The sequence below is a fragment of the Phasianus colchicus genome, chromosome 16 (assembly GCF_987193195.1).
Source record: "Phasianus colchicus chromosome 16, bPhaCol1.hap1.1, whole genome shotgun sequence".
NCBI classification, from domain to species: Eukaryota; Metazoa; Chordata; class Aves; order Galliformes; family Phasianidae; genus Phasianus; species Phasianus colchicus.
Window position 1 is genome coordinate 10,683,977 of NC_143451.1, and position 24,772 is coordinate 10,708,748.

At 46.9% G+C, this 24,772-nt stretch overlaps 1 protein-coding gene across 2 annotated transcripts in view; it reads right to left on the minus strand.

Annotated features, from left to right (window-relative positions):
* The window catches only part of LMF1 (lipase maturation factor 1), a 160,077-nt gene that overhangs the window by 106,008 nt on the left and 29,297 nt on the right, over positions 1-24,772 (minus strand). For both annotated transcript variants that reach the window (XM_031606895.2, XM_090151668.1), the window contains one exon: positions 6,858-7,006. In XM_031606895.2, the coding sequence (XP_031462755.2) occupies positions 6,858-7,006 (149 nt within the window). The remainder of the gene's footprint in view (positions 1-6,857; positions 7,007-24,772) is intronic.

The window sequence follows — 24,772 nt, forward strand, 5'->3', positions numbered from 1 at the left end:
ATCACCAAGTCCAACCCCAATCCCACCATGTCCCTAAGTGTCACATCTCCGTGTTCTCAGGGACAGAAACCCCATCACCTCCCTGGGCTGCCTGTTCCAATGCCCCACAGCCAATTACACAGCCCACCTGTGAGTGAGCACAGGGCTGCTGCTATGCACAGAGCCAGTCCCAGGCGTGGGGCAGCTCCATGCAGACTGGGAGACCTGAGAGCACAACAGTGCTGAGTGGGAACTCAATTCCTGCACAAAGTGAGCAGAGTGCACGTGAGCAAATGGACAGTGCAATGAGACAAACAGATGATGCTCTGCGTGTGAAGTTTTTGATGCCTGTCACAGGTAAACTGGAGTCACTGAAGGCACAGCATCCCAATGGAGTGTTTCTGGTGTGTTTCTGGAAGAGAAGTCACCCGGCGTGGGCTCCTGCTCTGTTTGCTGTTGCTTTTTCCCCTCTGCTATCAGAAAGACCCTTAGAGAAAGCAGCACGGCTGCAGCAGCGTTTGATTGACTTTGAAGACGAGCTGTAAGCAGTGGGTGAAAGGGGTTCTGAAAAGTCCTTGGCATTAACGGCTCCATGCCTTTTAGAGGCACTGAAGGAACAACACGTCTTCCTGCCAAGGGCTATTACTAGACAAATGGAGAGAGATCAGAAGCACAAAGGAGGTTGCTAAGGAGTCAAGTGTGGGATCCCTGCAGAGAGGAGGAGGCTGCAGCTGGGACGGCAAAGGTCAGAACATTGCAGACATCATTTTCCAAAAATTCCCATGAAGCCCCAGCGCCCGAGTCAGGAGTCTGGCCCTTCCTCTGAATAATGAGAAAGCCATAAAAGAAAGCTCCCTTTCTTCCCTCCTACCCACGCTAATGTAATAAAACAAATTAGAATAATTATTCTCAATTTCAGAGCCATAATGCCCAGGATCAGGGCACGCTTGTCACTGAGATGACAACTACATCCGTTTGATTCTTCTTTTTTTTTTTTTTTTCCTCTTTATTTACAAAGATCTCCTAAATTCCAACTTTTATTTCATTACATCTAATGCAATTTTACCACAGGCATCCAGATTCTGTTTTCTTCAAAGTCTTCATTACTTCTGCCAGAAAGTTCATCTCCCTTATTAGCTAATCACATCCCCACCCTTTCCAGTAACCTTTAAAATGCCACCCACGTTATGACACTTTTCGAGGAATCCGGGCAAAAACAAGAGAAATGCAAAGAGATCAACACAAACCACTCTGTTTCTGCAATAAGCTGCTGCAGTGGGTTAAAAAGCCCTCGGTCTAACTGTGAAAAATAAAATGAAATGTAAGAGTTGCGATAGCGAACGGCGCCCTCATAATCTGGAGATAAGGGATCCCTTTCCTCTGAAAGCACATCTCAGTGCGAAGGATGGGCAACACTCAGCAGGAAACAGATGAGAATTTACGGGAAGAATTTATTGCTCGTTATTATAAACCTTTTGGCACCATTTCTTCCCTAAGACTCCCTGCCTTAAACGATCTTTCTCCCCTCCTCTATACAGGGAAAATACCTTGTGTGTGCACTTGAAACACAGAAGGATTTACATTACTTTGTGCCAGGAAATCCTCAGGATGGCTCTGCTCTGCAGCCCAAGGGTCTGAGCTGCCCAGGAGACACTGCTCTGATGAGCAAAGAGCAACACTGGACCTTATGGTCGTTTTGGTGCAGGCTGATTGCACCACAGCGCTGGGGAAAGGATGAGCATCGATCCAGCAGGCAGCAGCAAGAAGGGACAGGAATCCCACAAATGACAGATTTCTGCCTGTGTTCACACGTCTGTAATGTTGCATGGTGGCAACAGCTCCCTATGAAAGGCTCTCAAATACAAGGTGAGGGAAGAAAAGAAACCCTTCCCTGTGTCACCCCATCCCTGGGCACTGGGATGCTCCTGGAGATGGTGAAGCGCGGTGCTTTCGGCCAGGAGCATTCCCAGAATGGTGCAAGGGATCCTGAGGAGGGCATCAAGGACATGGGACACGGCAGCTTCTGTGACAAAAGGATGGGACTTTGCTGGGTGTGCATCATGTACATTTAAGTCCTGGGGCAAAGCTGAGACTACTCCTAAAACTGCCCCAAAGGTTCTGCCCCACTCTGGGGGGCTGAGCCTGCATGGCCCCGACCCATCTGCACACAGACCCCAGCTCCAACACCTGCGTGCACCAGTGATGGATTGGCAGCTTTAAATCTGAATTTCCTTGCTTTGGGCACTTTTAAATTAAAGTGGTAATGTGCTTTAAATCCTGTTTCCCTGCTTTTCCACTACACTCTTCAATCCCTTCCTCCAGAAACTAATCAAGATGTCTCAGACTCACTTATGCTCTGCTCCAGCCACCTTCCCCAGTAACTTATTCCATATGTCTGTGATCCTTTGCAAGACGCAGCTCCACCTTAATTCCCCATTTACTCCCAGCTTCCCAACATGCCGTTACACCTCACCACATTTCCAGTGCTGATAATCATTTGCACAGAACATCACCAAGCTCTGCAAACAGCACCCAATTAGTCCTAACATGAGCATCTCAGCAGCACCGTGTGCTCTCTGACATTGAGCACTGCAGGCTGATGCTGATGGAAAGTAAAATGTATATTAGAAAGCCCTGTGAAAAAGCCATTAACAGTGCAATGAAGCTGCTGCATGTGCATGGGCTCACCTTGCTTTGTGTCTATGAAGGGTCACTGCTCACGGAGTGCCCGCATCTCCTGACTGCAGCAATGGGAGAACAGCCCCAAGATCACACCAGCTCTGCTCTGTAGCTGCCCAAGGACTGGGATCTGACAGCAGACCCAAGTCCAGTGCAATCTGTCGGGGTTGGTGTTGCCATGAAACAGCAGGAAGAAGAAGTGAGGACCTTGGGGCACTGGACACTGTTCTGCCATATCCACACTGACACTTGTTCAGAGCACACATCTGGATGGGATTGGTGCTACAGCACAGCAGTCACAAGCTTGGCTGTATGTAACACAGGGAACTGCACGCTCCATGTCAGCATCCACCAAAGAAAAAGGCTGGGAGGGAAGAGGTGCAGGAGCTGCTTTAGTTGGAGATTATGAAAATCCACCTAAATTCAGGCACACTGCCTCTGACAGCAGCAAACCTCTGCTGTAAGGCTTGACAAGTGACGTGTAATGAACAGAGACAACTCTTGGGAATAACCAAGGTAAACATCACTGAAGCCACAAGTTGCACTGAAGGCATCAGCCTCCACTACAGATCTGTATGGCCCACGGTCCATCACCTCCATCCCTCCACACACGTTTCTGCAGTTACCAGCATGTATCAGTGTTACTATAGCTACACACACAGGTGCTGCTGAAAATTGAGTTCTCACATATCTGAGCAAGCGTGCACACATGCAGCCTTTCCCTGACACTCCAACTAACGAAGAAACAATTTTACAGCTTACAGATTAAATCCCTGATGGCTTTTCTGGCTCGAGGAGCTGCACGACATCCCAGCAGCGTGCTGTGCTGGTGGGCATGCATCAACTCAGGGCTGTGCAGGTGCACCAGCAACTCTGCCGCCTGTGAGAGAAAAAACAAAAACAAAACTTGCTCATCAAAAAGCCCGCAGCCTCACATAGTGCCTTGGCCTTGAAATGCTGGGAGGTGAGGACAGGGGCAACACTGCCCTGCTCTGCTTGCTTGCCTCGAGCCATCAGAGCACAGCCACACCAAGATGAGGATTTCGAGTCACACAGCACTTCTGAGACAAATTAGCAGCACGAATCTGTTTGCACCACTTATTTCCTACCACGCTGCTCACTCGCACAAAGGGACTGCTATTCTTTTGCCTCTACACGTTCCTAAGAAGCATCCGTCTTTACATCCTGCACTAATGGATTATTAGGAAAAATCAAACATATAGATTGAATCACATAATTATGCCTTTTAAAAAGCCAGCAATATTTGAGATCAGCCCAGCACTTGCTGCCAATCAAACTCCAGCAGCAGAGCCTGAACCCACTCCTTGCACAGAAAGGCAGAAGGGATGATTTTACCTCTCATCTCTCTTAATGAAGCCCAGCTGGAAGTCAGGCATGGTGCAGCAAGACCTGCCCTGAAGGCTTCTCCAGAAAACTCAGGGCTGCTTCCGCCCTGGGTTGCTTTAAGGCAACAGAACAGCTCCACAAGGCTCCCACCAGCTCTGTGGGTTTCTGTGGTCAGAAGTATAAAAGCAGATTTCTGCTGCAGTGGTTCTCAACTAGCAGGTTGTAAACAAGGGTGCGGGGTGGTAGGATATGGGAAGGTTTCAAGGGGATGATGGATGTTCCCTGGGGGCAACGATGACAACAGTCATGCCAATTTGGGTTGGGTGAAAGTCTTTCAGATCCAGCCTGTGTCCTTACAGTTGGATTTGGCATCCAGCAGCTATTGGGCTTGGTCTGTTCCTTTGGATGGGCTGAAATAAGTGTAGGCATATTGGCATTTACTCTGGTAGAAATCCCAAGTGTTTTAATGTGCTGGTTGCTAGAATTCTGAATGGAAAGAGTTCCTAAACATGATGCATTGAATGGGGAAAGAAAAAAGGGGGCGGGAGGGGGCTGAAATGTGAAATGCACACTCCTCTCCTGTTCCTGATACAGGAGCTGACTTCAGAAAAAGAGAGCGATGGGATGGGAAACTGAAGTCCTTTCCTGGGGTCCATCACACTGCCAAAGCCAGACAGGCCAGCACGTTTCAGATGCTGCACACAGCATTGCTCACCCACCCACCAGCACAGGGAGGGAGGAACAAAGCCAGCCCAAGGGAGGGCTGCAAGCTGGAAGATGGCATTTTGCAGGGAAATCCATGCCCAGCCTGCTCAGCAGCCCCCAGGGCACCGGTGCAGGAAAAGCCAAACTTCCTGTGTGAGACACAATCCCCACCAATCTCACCCCTGGGAACCCTCCTTCAGGCTGCATTTGTGCACATGTTTCAACCCCTGCTCAGATTAGTGAAGAAATCAAAGATTGCCTTGGAGCAGGTGCACCTGCACTGCAGGAGGATGCTTGGGTTTCACGCATTAAACTCTCGTCCCAGTGCCTGCAAGCATCATTACACCATCTGAGAAGGAAACGTACACGTGTTTGGGCCCCGAAACATTAAAGATACCATCAATCACTGATTTCCACTTGCTTGTATAGATCCCCCTTTAATGACCTTTCCATGTTTTCCTCTCCCATGCCTGTTAGTGCCATACCAGCAACCAGCACACACAAAGGACTTGAGGGGCAGCACTGACTGCAGAGTGCCCTCTCCAAAATAACTGCAGATTTATTACTGGGGAGCAGCACAGAGATAACGGAAACACAGACTTCATGAGCACGATTTTCCACTACAACAAGCCTGTCCCATAGTTCAGAATATATATTACAATTAGAAAGAGCAAAGTACAGTCTCATTTTGTAAGGAAAGTAGGATACAAACTTGGTAGTAACACAACGTAATTCAGCTGCAATTCCTTATGTTCAGAGCATCAGTTCTTTCTATAATCAGTGCCACAGTTGAGGAGCACTGAGGCCACAGGAACCAGACATCCTCTGCCTGAGATGGAAACTTCTGCAACCCTATTATTTTCACCACTGCTGATAAACAGACCAAATATTACACCCACAGTGAGGAAAAAACAACCTGCATTTGAGTAACTTACACTCAGGATTTCACCATTTCAGGAGTATCAGGTCACCTTAAGGGATCTTACTTTGCAGGATGGGGACCCCTCAGCCCCACTCAAACCACTGCAGAGGGTCCTTCAGGGTGGGCCCCTCTCCCCCAATTCCCTGCCCATTCCCCCCTCCCTACCCCATCTCCCCCACAACATGAGTCCCCAGGAGCATCACTAAGGGCAGCCATCCTGTTGGTGCACTTTGGGTCTGCAGTAACAACTACAACAGCTTTTGTGCCCTCAAAAACACAATGAAGACACCACAGCACACAGCTACCAAAAGTGCCCATCATTTTCTGCACAAAAGAGAGGACCAGAAATTTCAGTTAAGAAATATGGATGCATATGCCGCCTGCAGACCATACACTGTGCTTCCCTTGGTTATCACTGTTCCCTTCAAACATCCTTTGTTCTTATTATTAAGAAGAGAGGGATAATTAAGAGCTTATTGAATTTGACTACAGATTCAAGCACTTCAAGAGCTGGGCTGAGAGAAGGGCTTCAGAGAAAAGAGACCCAGGGATGTTCTACTGCCTGAAACACTTCTACAATGATCCTAAATGAAAATCTGAGGATGTTTTGAAGCGCCCACTGCTCAGCTCCAGATCACGGGGTAATGCTCTGCCACACCTCCAATTTAACAAGGATGTGTCAGTTCCTGATGGATTCTTTTACAAGTGACTTGGGAATTTCCACTGGCACTTGGACAGTAACGCAGCAATTGTTCTCTTTGAAATCACGGAGCAAAGAATGACATTTCAGTAAAGCACACACAAAGAAAAAAAAAAATAACTCAGCATAAAGCTCCTGGGAATTACCCGCTGCATTCCCAAGCATCTTATCAAAGAGCCACAATGGCCTTCAGCTTCACTTCCTTTGAAAGAGCCAATCCCAAGAGCAGCACCAACATATCGATGCACAGGAGTAAGCACATGTTTGTCTTTCTTTAAATAAGCACTAACAATAATGACTCTGCGAAACAGAGCAAGAAGCATTTCCTACTCCAAGCCCCTTCCTTCTAACAAGAAAAGTCTTGAACTGGAGGACTGCAGTGCTCTGCCCCAGGTACAGCTTCCTCATGGGATCAGACGTTCCCATTGCTGCCACCTCAGCAAAAACAAACAAACAAACAAAACCAACAACAATAAAACAACCCAAAGACAAAACCCAAAAGCCCAACCATAGAGCTCCACTCACTGCTCCCAGCATGATCCTGAAGATCAGCCAGCGGAAGCCCCAGATGACGATGCTGGATGGAGGTGTGGAACGGGGCAGCCGGGACAGGGTCCAGAGTGGGCAGAGGAACATCCCCAGGAAACCAGTCTCCAGGAGCTGCGACTCCCATCCTGCAGAGAAATGAAAAGGAGAATATTTGCTGTAGAAATCTTGTAAGTTATCATGCCACCAATTTTTAATTCACAAGTGCAAAAAACCCTTCTGAAACACAACCCAAGGGAAGGTGGCTCCCAGCTCTGCCCTCGTGTGCACATCACACACTGACCTACCTACATGAAATCAAGGTGCTTTACACAAGAACGTGAGCTTCAGAAAAATACACCCCTGTAAATGCATTTCCCTGCAGCTCTATCTCTAGTACCCAACACTGTTATCTTCGTGTGCTGCTTTGGGTTCTGCTGCATATGCCAACACTTGTGCTGTTTACATGGTTACTTCACTCAGCACAAAGCAAATGCATGGGTTGTTATGAAGCAAAGATATGCAATGTGAAAAGTGACCCAGGAAAATGACATGCTTTTATCATGCAAGCAAAAACTACGCTGAGCTCACTTTAAAATATCAGAAGCAGCAGTAGTGGAATCTCATTTAATATACACAAAGTTAATTTTTAATTACATTTTGATTTAAGGAAACACCGTTCTTCCTCCATCCATCCTGCGCTTCCTCAAACAGACCCTCCAAGTGCCAAAGCCAGCACTGCTGGGAGGAGAAGCGACGTGCATTGTTAAAAGCAGCTGCACCAGGAAGGCAATGGCTGACACATGAAGTGAAAGGTTAATTGTTACCCAGCCCGGCTGCAGACAGCAGTTGTGGATCGAACTGGCACCGCAGCTTTGCACTTCTGCCCATACAAGAACCCACTGTTGGCTGTGCTTTCATATGTTAATGCTGTACTCCTAGCAGACACCACTGTGTGTGCAGGACAGCGAGGATGGCATCTCCAGCAGCCTCTGACCTGCACACAAATGCAGTTTTTTCTGTTTAATTTTTCATCACAACTCCCAGGAAGGTGTTTGCAGGCATGGAGAAGCGCACCAAAGGACAGAGCAGCACACAGTGTGGGTCACACCCTAAATTCAGGATTCACGCATGCAAAGCAAAGCCACAGCCATCCTGCTAGGCAGCAGCCTCCAGGCACCATGAAGTTCAGCCTACACCTGTGCTTTGTGCCCCAAAGCAACGAGCTGGGGGCCTGGCACTGCCACATGGCACAGTGCTGTGCTGTGCTGTGCTGTGATGCCAGCAGGGAGGTGAGCACTGTGGTCCCGCAGTGAGCCAGGCTCCAGTTGCTGGTGGGGGCTGCAGACCCTCTGCTGGCAATGCAGGCTGGCAGTGGGCACAGCTGAGCTGGCACCAAGCAGGGTTTTGCTGCTTTGCCAAAGGCAAAGCACGGTCACAGCACCACTGCTGCAGACACCTCCATCTAAACCTCCTCCACTTGCAGCTAAATCCCATTCATCTTCAATTTCTCTGTGCCCATCAACAGCAACGGGCAGATTTGCTTCTGCAGATGGAGCTTTAGCATTGTGCTATGCTTTACTCTGCTGTTGACTGCCGTATCAGATTCCACCAAGCTCCTGCTAAAAAACAAGACTAGGACGCAGATAGGCACCAAGAGTCTCTGATTTATTAACAATCCTCTTCCTGATGCACTCAGATCCACTGCTGGCAGTGTGGTCACAGGGATTGATTTCCCATGCCAGCACACACGGAGCAGCCACACGCCTGCCCTGGCTCCTCCACAGCCTCCATCCCTCCCCTCCCAGCCTGCAGACCCTTGCCCACACTGCTCCAGCCTTGCAGCCACCCATCCACTGCTACTCCTCATCCCTTTCACAGCTTCCCCTCTTCTGTCACTGCCCCTCAATATTACATTTTCCCTTCCTGCTTCACTTCGCACACTGAGACCAAGCTGGCCCTCATCTCTCCCCAGTATGCATCCTCAATCCTGGCTGCATCCCCCTGCACAGCACCATTTCTTCCACTCTCCCCTGAAGTCCCTCTCCTACTTCTGCTGTGTTTTAGCTTAGAATCACCAACTGCTCTCTAAGCCTTCAGCTCAGACAGAGGAAAACATTCAACAAATGTGAGCCGTTTTTAGCAGGGACTCAGGAATGGCTGCAGCTTGTTATTCTTACAGCCATAATCACGTGCAAGTAAAACAGTGTTTGATGCCATTCCGCAAGCAATACACGTCCCTGTGATGGTAGGATTATCCCAGCAGCTATGAGCACTTTGTTTTCTACCAAAACTTATAGTTAAGCCATGAAGACCTCCAAGGGCAACCAAGCATGCTGCTCACCATCACTGCATGCACAGCTGCTGCTGAGTGCTGTTGCAGTTTGCACATTGCCACCTTTGAACTCCATTTCTTGAACCCCAGTCACAGCAGAGCCTACAAGGAATCTCCAAGTCTTGACAGAGATGTCCACAGGAGAAGTCCAACGCCACCCCATCCCACCATGCCCACTGACCACGTCTCTCAGTGCCACCTCTCCACTTGATGACCTCCAGGAACAGTGACCTCCCCGCCTCCCTGGGCAGGGACTCTTTTTTCCTAACATCCACTCACTCTTAACTCAACTTGAGACCGTCATCCCTCATTCTATAAAGAATTCATTTCTCTAACCTGTGAAGACCTAGGTGAAAAAAAACCATCGTTATTATGAAATCCAAATAATGCCATGCTTTGGGGAGCAGAAGGCACACACTGGGCACTTAAATGGAGCAGCATAAACCAGACACTGGCACAGCACGGGATCCAGGCACCAGTACTGAAGAGACACCAATGAACCATGCTGAGCAGAGTAAAACCCATTTTACAAGCAGCAGCAAAGCCCACAGCACTTACAGGCACTGAAGTCATCTCTGAAAGGCAACAAGGCAGCTCACACCCAAAGCCCAAACCAATGCCCCACTGATGCGGGGCTGAAATCAGGGCTCACCTTGGCCCCGTCCCTCTGGCCCTGGCGCACACTGATACTGCTGGGAACGAAGGGGTCACGTTGTTGACCCACCTGCTCCTGTTTTCTTCAGTTGGATCTAGTCAAATTTCAGCAGCTGCAGCGCGGCACAATGTGCCATTGTTATCTCCAGCACAGCAGGAGAGGGAGCCAATTTTTTTTTTTTCTCTTCAGGGAAAAAAAAAAAAAAAAAGAAACAAACTAAACTGCCAATGGTGGCTGCATTTGCCTCACACGCGTTTCGAATGTTTGTTCCATGCTCCTAACTTGATGCAGCATAAATCCATCCTCTGGCATTTTCGGAGGGCTGCGCTGGGGAGGGGAGATGGGGACAGGAGGACAGCAGGGAGGAAGAGAAACCACAAGAGGAGCCTCACCCCGATCCCCAGGACAGCAAACACTCTGGCAGGAGCGCATCATGCACTGTACAAAACCTTATTGGTACTTAACATGTAAAAATAAAAGGTAATTTGGTATGAATGGGCACCAGAAAAGTCCAAAGCAGCACCGTTATCTCCCTATAGAGAGTATTATTTCTAGTGGAACACAGATTATATAGCACTGTATCATTAGGGTTTCCAATTGTCACCTTTATAATTTACCATTTTACGCATGATGACAAAAAACACCCATAACAGCAAACTGCTTCTCTTTGTGTGTACATATCTGCACACAATTTATAGAGGCCGTGCCTGCACAGCACAGCCAAATGCTCCTGCCATGTACACACATTTTATGGCTCTCTTTGCAGCCAGCACACAGCAGAGCCGCACAGCGCAGCTGTCCCCAATGAATATTGGGTGTCACACTCACTGGCAGTCAAAGCAAGGAAGATACCCAATACTGACTTAGGCTGGAATTAGATTAACTGCTCCTGAGTCTCTCCTCCCTACCTCCCTGAAATTTAGTATGATATAATTTACGCTGCAGCATTAAAACACCTGTTGAACACGGCATGGGTTTGGCTGACGGCTTCAGGATATTCTGATTAAGGATGGCACGTGCAACAACCACGAGCAGCTCAACCAACAGGGCAGAGCTGTGCCCAGCACTGAGCAGGGCACCCCTCGGGCTGCTCCCACACCGCTCATCCCCAGGATCCTCCTTGTTGGTGCTTCTCCTGTCTCCCATCCACTCCCGACCTCCCATTTGCAGGAGCACAGAGACAAGGAAGGAATGCAAAAAAACAGGCTGACAAATATTAGCTAACTTTGAAGAGCTGCATCATTTCGAACTGCTTCGCCGATAGGCCCTCTAACAAGTTAAAGTGCTAATTACAAATGTCAGCCAAATGCCATTTTAACCTTTATTGTGCAATACCATCCACACTAAAACCCATCACGCCATTATCACCAGTTCCAGCTGGGTTTGGCTGTCACACAGGGCTCCCTCCACATGGCTCGACTCCCACCTGCTGAACATGCCCTTCTCAACACACAGAGAAGAACACCACCACCAAAGCCCTGGAGAGGATGGAGCAGAAAGCCACAGGAGCAGTGCTGTATAAGGCAGAGCATGTACGGTTCAATGCCGAGAGCTTGGGCTGCAAGAAGGAAGCCCTGGAGATGCAGCAGATGTTCAGAGAATCGCTCTAACTTTCTGTGCAGAAGTTCACACTACCGTTGTTCATGCTGTGCATGGCACTGTGAGCTCTGTCCCTCAATCTGCCTTCTCTGTGGTCATTTCTCTTTCTCCAGAAGGACTACAGATATACCAAAGGAGCACAGGCTCTGTCCCCTTGCTCTCTGGCTTTCCAACCACCACTGAAAAACTGAGTCACAAAAAGTGCTCAGAAGAAACATTGAAGTTTATGTCAGGCTTAAAAGGTTTCTCAGGGCTCCCTATGAAAAAGTTCACTGGCAATGCCTAATAGATACACCGCATCTCTCCACAGTTACAAAGCCACTCTATAAACATGGAAAACCTGCTGGTAATATCACAGAGCCGCCCTGGATCTCCTCCATCAGCAGCAGAGCATACACACAAGGCTCAGCTTTAACTTAATTTAGGTCTTCCAGCCACATTCAGGGCATCAAAACTGCATGCACATTCATACACAGGCATTTTCCAAAATCACAGCTTGCAACTCAAAGCTCTGAAAAGCCAGCTCATTACCACTACCTGTGTTTTCCTTTAAAACACTGTGTTTTCCTTTAAAATTCTCTGAAATCCCATGCACATGGATGTGTCCCAGGCAGTGAAACTCCAGCTCCAGGCAGCCATCCCTGCATCCCCTTCGCTATAGTGCAACACGGCAGAGCAAAAAGAACCCCTTCATTCTGTAGTTGCTCTCCTGCCCCCAAAAAAACCCAAGTGCAAAAGATGCTGACCTCAGAAGCCCATCTTAACCAGGATGAAGAAAGGAGGAAAGATGATTAAAAAAGGAAAAAAAAACAGTCCACCACAGTTCTGAAGAAAAGACAATGAGGAAAGAAAATGATTTATTGCTTCTCAGTCTGGTGGTGCCTTTCACTTAAAGCCCTCAGAACAAAGAATGAGCTCTCCCAGCCACCCGTCCCCTGGGGTCTCTTTTCAGAGCTGTGACAGCCCAGGCTCAGAGGGCTGCAGGACAATCCTTGGGCATCTCATCCCGCGTGAGGGCAGACAGTCCTGCTCCTGCCCCAGACATGCTGCAAACACCCCAAACCCAAGGCATGCACCAGCATCCCACAGCCAAACTCTGCCCCATTCATTTCTCAGAACACCATGGGTACGAAGTGTTTTGGAAGTGTTGCTTGCCACAGATCACAGAGTGGAGATGCTTCATGTTTCTGCAGGCAACAGAATAGTTTTCAATGTTGCTGGAAGATTTGGAAAAATGTTATCAATAACTTTTGTTCTTAAAAGTATAAACCACACGGAAAAAAAAAAATTTAGCATAAAAACTTTTAAAAGCTTCCAAGTGCTCTCCAGGGTAGTCATTAGAAACTACTTAGGTAACAGGAGGGTGATAACAGTGAGTTAATGCAGCGTTAAATTAGCCCTCCTTCCTTGCAGAACTTTAAGTGACAGAGGAATCAGTTGGGAAGATTTTTATTTTATTTTTTAAATAATGAAGTTAATGGATTTCCTGTTTTTAGCTCTGTGGGCGGCTGTCATTTTGAGGGATCTGTACATACTGTATTTAATTACTCTGTCTTAAAGTAACAAAAATACTTTCATGTGTTCCTATGAATCCACCAGCACCTCCCAGGCCACCTAGGCAAGAACACCCAGCACTGCCCAGCAATGAGGGTGGACTTCTCTCCTGCTCTTGGCCTTCCCAGCATCAAACCATCCTTCAAATCCCTCCTGTGGCCAGATGCCACAAGGCTGGGGCCACACAGTCTCATGAACTGAGAGCAATGAGCATCAGGAGGGGCTCACAGGGACTCCTCAGGGTTTCCCACTATCTTGCTGCAGGCATGGCTGAGGTTGGTGCTGGGTGACTCAACAGCAGCTTTGCCAGCTCTCCAGGACTCACCTCCTGCAGCAGGGGATTCTCCCCGTTTCCCCCTAACACACTACTTATTACAAAGAGGGGCAATGATGGGCAGCAATAAATCTGAGCAAAGATCACAGTGACTTGAGAAGGAAAGCTGATCATCCTGCAATGGTCCACAAGGCATGAGACACACAGAGAACTTTGTAAATGAAATGGGAAGGGACTGAGAGTGAAAGGAGATGCCAAAGAACAGAGCCGGAACAGCAGCAGAACAAAAAGAGAGGCCAGGAACAGTCAGTAGTTACTACACATTCCAGTTCTGTGACTGGAAAAGCCTGAAATCCATCATGCAGTGGATACTGAAACCCAGGAAATGAGAGTGCTCATCTCCTTGAGAGTAAGCTCACTCTTACTGTGCTTTTCCTTTTTAATTTGCATCAAGAAAGTCTTAATATGAATAGAAAGCCAGCAATTTCCACTCTCAAACAACCTGTTGAACACATTTTATTTGTTCCTTATACAGACAGGACCCCTGCAGTACTGTGCCATGTGCCTGCAGAGCTGAACTGCTAAAAACAGGTGTCTGTTGGGTGTTAAATCTATCTTCAGGCTGCTCTGGCAGCTTAAGAAACCATTAGCAGCTGTTAACATGGTTAGCATGGCAACACAGGAGCCTAACAGCTCAACCAGCCTGCTTTCTTCACCATCTCAAAACTATCATTTCCCGCTTGCACACTTCAAGCTAGAGCAAATTCAAACCAATACCAAGAAAGCACCTAGCAACCACTTCTGCCAGCAGACTTAAAGCAAGTCTTGAAATAAAAGTGTATTAGACAAACTTTTCCTGTTGTATCATGTGAGATTCCCACTGACCTTGAAAGCTCGCATCTTAGCCTTGTGTGAGCACATGTTCTAACATCAGCATTCACAGGAGATGACAAATACCCACTAAGGGACGACTCTCTCATCCAGCTTCCCTGTCAGCTTGAATTAGATCTCTCATTTAAGACTTCTAGCGAGCGTACCGCCTTTAAAATACCAAGTAGGAAAAATAACCTCAGTATCGAGCCCACTAACCTCAAACCAGAGCCACCCACTTCAACGTACGCTTCTCAACAGAGAGAATGAGAAGACCATGGTTAGGTTCAGGTCAAGCTGAACATGAAACGGAATCCTGGAAAGCCAGGTCTTGCTGGAAAGGGAGAGCCACAGAGGAGAGCAGAACACAGTGGCACTGCACACTGGTTTCCCACACGCTGCTCTTACTGCTGCTCAGGTCAGAGATAACTGCCATGGCCGAGGTACCCCACTGGCACAACCGATGCTTTCCCACCCAACCCACCTCCAGATGCCTACAGATCTCAAGGTTTGCTGCTCACACAGCCCTGCTCCTACTGAGGGTGAGCATCTAACCCAGCAGAGGCGGTGCTTGAGCCACCAGGAGGGGAAGGACCAAAAGGCTCATCCCCTTTGCAGCAATAAAGTCCAGGAACTACTTAAACCATACGTGGGGCTTTGTTACACTCCTTCCGCACCTTTTACACTTGTGACCTTTAAAGGCCAAACAAAAAACTAAAAACAACATAGGACAATATTTATACAAGACAGCATGACAAAAATCACTGCAATATCTGCAATATGAATTTTCTGATTCTAAAAGGGGAGAGGTTTTGCCCAGAGCTAAGCCTATTTCGAGGGATTACAGTTAGATAAGAAAACTGATACTGCTGCATCCTTTAGGACATCCCCTCAGCCCCAGCAAAAGAAATGCGGCTCTCCATTCAGCAACATCACTCTGAAGTAACTCAACTAATGAAACCCCAGTGATGTAAAGCTGCTGCAATTCAGGAATGGTTTGATCCAGGCATTTTTCAACATGAAGAGCTCAGAAACAGCCAAAATGACTAATGGGACCTCAACACCCACAGCTTTAACCTCGAAGAACAAAGGAAGAAAGAGGGAGCAGGAGGAAGGAAGACCGAACGCGGACCTCAGGAAATCAAAAAGCTGCTTTCAAAACCCATCTGACTTTAAAAAGATCTGATGGATACGTAGGAGGAAGCAGCAGTTTTTTAGCAATTATGGGACAAGTGCCAAAAAGTCAACGGTGTTAGGAAGTTGTTCTCTCCCTGCACAGTACAAAGGGATGAGCAAATACATAAACAAAGAGAAATGCTGATGTCCAGAGGCCTGAACTACGCGCCAAGCCTTCTGAGTGCCGAAATCCCACTGCTGACACAAAGAAAGGGGTGAACTACATCAGCAATCACTGAACCCAGTGCTGGAACAACTAAGCTGACATACAGGACATTGAAAATTATAAACAATAAAAGAAATCAGAAATACTTCAACGTAATTCTTTCCAGCCGCAGCGACGCTTGCACTGCGGGTCTGTAAGGGGCCAAGTGGAGCCGCCATTTTCAGCTTCAGCAGAGAAAAGCAAATCAAAACACTACAGGTCTGCAGCCAAGATTTCACATGATGACCTCTCCTCCATCCCGCAGAAAGAGTCGCAGGAATTCTCTGCCTCAATCATATGGCCCGTCAGTCTCCATCAGGACACACTGTGGGAAAATAAATAACTGCAGGAGTCTGAGGATCTCGGGTCATTTCGTTGGGCTCTTTTCTCAGTCTGTCAATATCTGACTTTGGCCCTGAGATGTGGGTGCACAGCATCCACCCAGAGACGCTTCCACGGGTGTCAAACATTGGCATGAAGAAGTTTGACTCGCTACTAACAAAATAACAGGAATCGGTGCCCAGTTATAACATGCATTTAAAACACAAGTTCTGACATCAGCTGATAAAAACGGTAAATGTAAGTCAGGTTTCTGCTGATTAACAACCAGATGCAGCATTCATTAAGGGTTGCTCTTAATAACAAGCCATTACGTTTCCTTGCAACACATGGAGATCTCAGATGCTGCAAAGAGCTGGGACAGACACCCTCATTAACAGAGCCAGCAGCTGCTAGCATCGCTGCAGATTCCATTTTTAGGAATAAGCAACTTTCAGCACCGTAAGAAAACAAAAAGACAAAGCAACACAGAGCACGGTTATTTATTTTGACAGCTGTGGTTTCGCTGCTTTAACTGTTTAGGATGGTTCTAAAGGGAACCTCAAAATGTACTTTGTAAAAGTAATGAAGCTTCGCTGAGCACAGCCCAGCTCTGAGCAAGGGCTGGGAGGCCCCAAGCAAAGGTTGTGGGGCTGGGGACACAGTGTGACCCCTGGGGCCAGTGGGAAGGTGACACAGAGCTCCTGTGGGGGGGGTCAGCACTGGGCAATCATGGCACAGGCATCCCATGCCACCACACAGGTGCCACCAGGCTGGTTGGAGCAATGCAGCACAACAATGGCTTCATCATTTTTTTGTTTTGTTTAACTAAATACAAGATCCTATGATAAGGGCTCCCTGCAGGCCCAGGAAGGAGGCAGAGCCTGCAGGGGCCCACCATGGCCACTGTACCATCACCCCCAGGGAAGGGAGCAGGGGGGCAGAGGCAGAGCATGGAAGAACCCAGCGGGGGAAGGGGAAGAGAAAAGCTTTCAAAAGTGTAGGCTGCCCCAGGCCCACGCAGCTCTGCCAGCCTTCCCCCACATGCCCCTGCAAGCAGTTGGTGAGCCCACATTCACCTGACACTGCAGCAGGTGCACTCAAGACCTGAGCTGTCACGCTCAACTGTCAAGAGAATAATTTGATAGAAGTATCAAGGGAGCGATCAAGAAAACCTTGGGAAGGAAATTAAAACATATATGTTCTCACAATTACAATCCACTTCAAACTTGTGCTAGCTGAAATCTGTATTTACCCAAGGCAAAGTGCATAATTGCACTCCTCAGAAATGCCTACAAGACTAAACACGTGCTGCATGCACTGCGGGAACAGCTGGTCCTCCACTGCTGCTTCAGGACGTCCACTGCCTCAGCTCACCGCCCCTCCTCTGTCCTCTCATAAGCACTGTGCATGGCACTGTAATTCTCCTTATTGAAAAGAGCAATTAGCATCAGTGTGCTCACCTGGACCCTTCCAGCTTTCCATTATGACCAGTGAGAATCCAGTCCCCCAGCTGGCACAGCTGGCTGTGATCCCAGCACACAGCCTTGGACCTGAAGGACCACACCTGAGCCCACTTTTCCCACTGCCACGGACTCTCCCTCAGCTGTGGCATCTCAGCAGTTGTCACCATCCCAGCAGTGCCTGAAATCCAGCCAAGGTGACTAGGTCCTCTCCAATGCAATGCCCACAGCTACATGCAAAAAATCCGCTTTCAGAATGCCTCTGCACAGCTTTACTGAGATGACCAAGGGGCACAGAGAGCGCACATCTGAGTTCAAAAGGAAGAGGAATTATCTGCAGAGTCTTAACTACCTTCCAGGAGTACAGCAATAGCTTTTCCTTGCCCTCTGTCTCCCACAAGACACAGGAGGTAAAGCTAACTAACTACTCACAGGTGCAGTGTGTGTTATGTTAGCAATCAGATGTGCCAGCCAGTGCTGGAATACTGCAGCAGCAAAGCCTCATCACCTGCCCACAAGTCACACACAGTGGCAGCACCAGCAGGTTCAGAACTGCAGGGCTCTTGGTTCCTTGTTTTCTGCCCCATCCATCAAATCAATTTCCCTTGGCAGGGAATTAAGCACACTAATTATTTCTGTCCCTGGGTATTCCACCCCGTCCAGCTGCAGCGTCCAGACAACTGTTGCCACTATGTTTGCAGAGCAGGAGAGAGCTATGGAGGAATCCTGAAACTCCTGACACAGTAATGTGATGAAGCAATAGCTAATGCTTTAAGCTTTACAGTTCTATTTTTAATCACATTTACATCCCATAGTCAGTAACAATACAGCAATAAAAGACAAGCCTAAACCCAGCCCCATCTCCCCTAGCCAAAAGATCATAAAAAAGCCCACAACAAAAACAAACAGAAACCAACCACCACCACCACGCTCACAGGATGCAATCTTACATTTCAAACTTTCTAACAATTCAGTTGGCAAGGCTTCCAGCCCCACTCCCCCCCCCAGGAATGCATTTTTCAAGTCATTAGTCCCTTCCCCACTTCGTACAGCTCTCAACAATCATTTATTCCTCGTGGTCTCTGCTACAAACGCAATCAATTGCACAGTAAATTTCTGGAGGCTTTCAGACCACAGATTTTGCTCCATTTGTAATCGCAAACTAAAACTGTAGGAGCACGAAGGCAGCTCACCCAAACTGACAGCTCTGGTTTAACCAACACTTGTTTGGTGCGAAAACCAAGCAGTGTTACGAGCGAGGGGTTTGCATGGACAGTGCAGTGACAAAGACGTCCCAGTGCCCACACAACTTCTGGTCACGGTTATCCCAGCAGAAAAACATCCTTGCTCCTCTAACACCCTATGTTGAAGTGCTCTGTAGCCATCTAACGAAGCACACGAGGCTGGGCATTCCCACACACATCCACCTCCTGCCAACCGTAGACCAAGGCCCTACTCTGGCCAAAGCTGCATGCATCACAAAGCCTTCCTGTTTAAAGGAGGGGAGAACAGTAACATGTTTTGCTGCAAATATTACCATTCGTCAAGTTCTGCTGAGAAGCTGCCAGCTGGAAGGATTCCGAGGTTGAACGATAACGTAACGCTGTGTGTAGCAACATTTTCCTTTCTCCCCTTGCCACCCCAGCACAGCGAGCTGTGATGGTGCTGCCTGCAGCCTGGGTGGTGAATTTCCCATGCGGGTGACATCAGATTCACTCAGGATATTCTGTAGCATGTAATTAGAATTTTTGCTTCTAATTTGAAAAAAAACAAAAACAAAAAAACCAAAAAAACTTTTTTTCCTTTTAATTTTTATATAAACCACTGAAATCAACCACATTAAAAAAAAATCACACGGGATAGTGACAGCTGATATTAAACAGCTATTCACATATGTCCCAATACCACAAGACTCATACACCCGCTCAGCTCTCCCTGCTGTAGGAAATCCAAATGACTTCAGTGCATAAAATGAAACATATGAATTAATCACTGCTTTTTCTGCCCTCAATCCACAACGTTATTAATTCAGGCTGAAAATACATGTGCTTCAGAACAAAGAGTTACCCAATAAGGGACTATGCAGCTCGTAAGCATTCAGCAATGCAAAGCCAACCTGGAAATGCAGAATCGCAGGTCCTGCTTGGAGGGTTATCACTGAAATGGTTATCAGTGCTTCAGCAAAGCAGGGCAAAATATCCTGCTTAAATGCTGACATTACAACTGAATGGAAACACCTCTCAAAGAGATGCTCCAAGAAAGCATTTCCTTTATGAACAGAAGTCATTACCCACTCTTTGATGTGAACCTTCAATAATTAAAGAGGGACTCATCAGTAGAGCTGAGGGCTGGAGCTTCCTAAGTGGAAACATATGGGAAGGTAGCCCGAACACAGGGAAAGCTTAGTGCAGTGATTTATCACACACCTGAGGCTCTGGTGTGCTCACACCAATAAGACCCTGGATGTAAGGGAGGGGAAAAAAAAAAAAAAAAAAAGCTTTATTTAAAAATCATTTCAAACACAGTTAGTGGACCAAGAGCAATTCTAAGGCATCTGCATTATTTGTCAAAATAATGACGCTATAAAATAGCCAGTGCTACATGTGGTAGTGTTTAAGAAAAGATGGTTTGCACACAAAGTTATTTTGCTCTAATAGATGCAGCACTGCTCAGCAGACTGGAGAGCCCTTTAAAGAGATCGATAGCTTTTTAGCATGACAGGGTGAATCACTGCAAATAACTACCAGAGAGGATAAGTACAGAGAGTAAAGATGAAACTTCTTAAAACCTCTGCAAGTGGGGAAATTAGTCCTGCAGCTCTTTGATATGCATTTACACCCATGGAAAGCGAAACGTTTTGCATTCAGCACGATACAGTGAGTTATTTCTATAGTAAGAAAAAACCAAACAAACAAACAATGAAATCCAATCTCTCGTGAGGTTGATTGGGCTTCCATTCCTGGGCTTTGGTTGCTTCCCAGGACAAGTGCTCCCACCTGGCACAGAGCTCAGATGGGCATTGCTTTGCAGGATGGATGCAGGTAGGAACGGGAGCACCTGTGGCTGATGCCAGGAGGGGCTGAGCACAGCCAGCACCAGCTCCAGGTCTGCACTACACCTGTCTGGAGTTCAAGGGGCTGCAAAGCCCTCCTGCAGCACCAGCCAGATTCTCCTCTAATAGATGCATGCTCAAAGCACTGATTTTTTGGCAGTCATCCTTGGTTGGCGGGGTCACCTCCAAAGCAGGGTGTAACAAAGCAGTGCCAGTGCACACAGCTCCCATGGGGCAGCAGCAGCCCAGGAGGCAGTGCCATATCCCAGCAGCTTTATACCTGCTGCTGCTGCCCTGAGGCCCCAGCAGCATGCTGATTATTCTGGCTTCCTTGTGAGCACTGCCAAGGACACAACTGAAAACCCCACGATTTCCAAGCACAGCTCCAGCAATAAAAGAAGCTGCTGGTAACCAGGATTTAGAAGTGAAATAAAACACTCAAGAAAGATATCCGTGTACAGGCTAATTTTCAAACCAGAAAGTGCTGACCCTTAAAGAGTGACACGTGTCGCGAGTCTAATTTCATTTGACTTTAAAGTCACGAAGGAGAAGTTCAAAAACATTGTTTGTAGCCATAAGTTAGAGTTAAAAGCTATTTAAAAAAAATAAAATACATACACTGATTTCTTCTGGATATAAATCCAAAAGGTAAGATTGCACAACATCAGTACTCTATATTTAATAATAACAAACAGATGGGAAAATATCATAATAAATTACTATAACCGTCCAAGCTGTGTGCCAAAATGTCTTGGCCAAATTCCCCTGCTTAACTATCTATATACCATGTGCAGATCTCAGAAGACTCCATATTCCCGTAGATTGAAACATATGCATCAAGCCACTTTCTTTAGAACAATAATAATAAAATCACTTCGAGCTCCGCTACAGCGCTGACAACACTGCAAAACACAAGCAAGGATTTAGCAGAGCTGTGCCACACCACAGCACGCAGGCAGCTGCAGGACAGATCACAAGCCCAGCACCCTGTGAGAAACTCCCAGAAACGTGGATTTCTCTCTGCTCTGAGGCTTGGTTCACTCCTGTATCAGGGGAATGTCTTAAAGCCCAAGTGATGCTTCAGATGGGACCTCACCCGCTGTGCGGTACGGACACAGGCAAGACAACTCTTCATGTTGAAAACCCTCCAACCTCCTTCCCAAGGGTTCAACAACTACCACAGCTGTGAATCCTAGAGCCTTCTAGGACAAAGAGCTCTGTGACAGGCCTGCAGATATGCACGAGTGTGGAAATCAGTGTGGAACAATGCTGGGCAGGCCTGGGCAGAGCTGAGCATCACAGACAGAGAGATGCAGAATCCCTGACATTCTTATCCTGCACAAGATTGCACATTGCTTATTATTGCACAAATCATCTTTCACCCCCTCTTTTGAGAATTCCAGCTCATCCCTGAGAAACATTTGCAATAAGTGGTAAATCAAGAAGTAACCTCAAACCTCTGCACCTCAGCTGCCTGCCCCTCTGTAACCCAGAGCTTTTAGTCCACTTTTAATGGTGGTTACATCACCCAAAAGCCCCAAAGCACAGAAATCTAAACCCCAGCAGTAAAATGTTATTCTAGGCACCATACCTTACCCAAACAGCAATCACTTGCTCTTCAGTAGCAGCTTTACATGTGGAAGCACCTTGGGGAAAGCCCTGTGCCCTGTCCTCATTTTATGTAAAGAGAAAAAGGATGCAGAAGACAAGGTGAGCACACAATGCAGAGCACACACCAGGTGCCACTGGCAGTGGGGTACTAAAGCACAGCATCCCCAGCCACTGCCCTTCTCAGCACCCAGCAGCATGTCTGCAGCTTCAGGGCCAGCTCTTACCTAGGCTTTGCTACCAGTTTCCCCGAAATGTGAGGTCTTTCAGTGAGGGATTATGACTCAGAGAACTTTGGCGTGCATGCAGGAACTCCACCACAAATGGAGATGAAAATACAAGAAAGCTGCAATAGAAATGTCAGCTGTTCTGAGCCGAGGTGCAAGAGCCAAGGTACTGCCAGCACTGCAGAGCTGGAAGCTGTGAGGTGGAGCTGACTTTGAAATCCTGACACTTATCTCTTTTGACTAACATAAAATATGTACCTTGGCTCGTGCTCGCTTCCTATATACGACTGGGAAGAGGATGGCTTCACACTGCGGTTTCACCCAGTTTAGAAACGGAAGAGAAACCCATGAGAAAATCATTTCTCTAGACTAAAAATAAATAAATCTTTTTTCTTTTCCTCTTTTAAAGAGTTTAAAGGAATATGGTGGATGTGATCAGGAGGCGGTCAAACGTACTCAGCTAGGTGGCATTCTACTTAAAGAAAAAGATTAATCCCATAAATTGTACAAAGATTTGAGTTCATACCTATGCACGGTCATTATTATGTTTTCTTCCCACAGATCAGTTTGCTCAACAAGGGACAAGGCAAGAAAATGCAGTTGCTAATAAGCCTAGGGATAAGATCTCAATTTGGTTTTGAGATGCTGCAGTTCTATCTTTTCTTGCATGCATTTTGCATGCATACATTTTGCCCTACATGGAACTGACTTCTACATTTCTACACACTGTCACTCTGCACTACAAAACTTCTCTTTTTAATTAAAAGACAAAAATATTAACTTAACTTTCCTGATCCAGAAATCTCTCCAAACCACCACATTCCCACAAAAAAATTTCCATCTCAAGGAAACAGCATTCTCAGACAAAGGAGCCTTAACAAGAAATCTCTGGGCAGCTCCTTTCATGTGGTTACTTACTTTTGCATCAGTTTCTGCAAAGACAGTGAGGAGTGACAGTCTGTTCCTGCCACGGGGAGATGAAGGGCTCCAGCACTTCAGGAGGAGATCAAACTTGACCTCTGTCTCTCATTTCATTACCCAATGCCAGCACATCTTTATACGTGGAGGGAACATAGGAAACGCAATGAACATCAAAACAGTTATGCAAAGAAACACACAGCACAGATACGTTTCTTCATTAGCACACAGTGCTAATTAACACACCACTGAGCAGCCAAACAAATACTCCTAGAAGAAATAAAGAACACAATCTTCCTCCCAGTAAGAAAAAGGGAGACAAAAGGAACAGAACAGAGCACACAAGGACACGTGTCCTGAAACCAGCCCTTAGTTCTATTGGTCAGTCGCTGGATTTAACTGGGTTTTAATGCTTGGCCAAAAAAAGTTCCTGCCAGCTACAAATGGACAGGAATCCTAAAGTGCTCTTCCTCCTTCAGAAATGGCATTTTTTCCATTTCAGCACTGTTAACAGTCCCTCTACACCTGTGGCTGTGCAGCTGAGATCTTGCAGAGACACTCAGATGTTGTAGTTTTGCCGATGATTCTCAAGAGTGAGGTTTTTTAGAGCCTATGCCAATCAAAAAAGACAGAAGATCTACATTGCTTAATCCAACCCCAACTACAGTGCATTTCTGGCCAAATATTCCTAGTAGAAAGCAACCAAAATCTATGGAATTCCAAAAAAAAAAAAAAAAAAAAAAAAAGCACCAAACTCCAGTATCAAATCCATAAAGGATCAGGAAGAACCCAACAGACGTGGTCTGCTTACAGAGAGTTGGTCCAAGAGTCAGGGCCCTGCTCTCACTGACCCTTCTCACAGGTCCTCACACAGCATCATTCCCAGCTCTGAGACACCAAGTCCCAAGGCCTCAATCCTTCCATTTGCAGTTCTGCCATATACCTGGGCCAAACCATCCCCAATGAGAACAGGGCTCAAAAACTTCCATTCAGAGCTATAATCATCCTCTATAAATTACTGCCATAAAACTTTCAGGTGGTGTAGATCAGGTCAGAGAAAGGGCATTTGAATGGTTAACCAGACACAGATAAATCAGGTGTATGTTAGAAATGACAGTGTGATTAATGAAAAAATAAAAACGCCAGCAGTCCCTTGGATGTCCTTTAGTTTATTATTATTATTATTACTCAGGGAATTATTCTGAACATCAAGGTTTATTTAACTTCAGAAAAAGATTAAAAAAATCAAAACAAAGCTTGTCCTGCCCTGCCAGGCTCAAACTTCTGATGAAGGCATGCCTTGAAGGCAGCTCTGCCCATCTCCCATCCTCCCGCCATCAAAAGCTTGGCAATACTGCAATGAGTTTAAGCAGCCCCTTGCTGAGAGGTGTCAGCTGCTGAAGCCAACAGTGTCATGAAGCTAAGCCATTGTTTTCCCTGGATTCCCCCCAGCTTGTCCTTCTTGCTAAAAACTTCACCATCTCCCACGTTTCAGGTGCATATTACCTTCAGTTGGCCATTTGGCTTGCAGCACAATCACAGCAGACCTGACTTTTTTCTAACAAGTAAAACCAAGAAGATGGCAATGCTTGGGGCTATCCCAACTCTTAGCATTTGTGACAACCAGCAAATATTGCAGGGAGAACAAGACTGCCATTTGT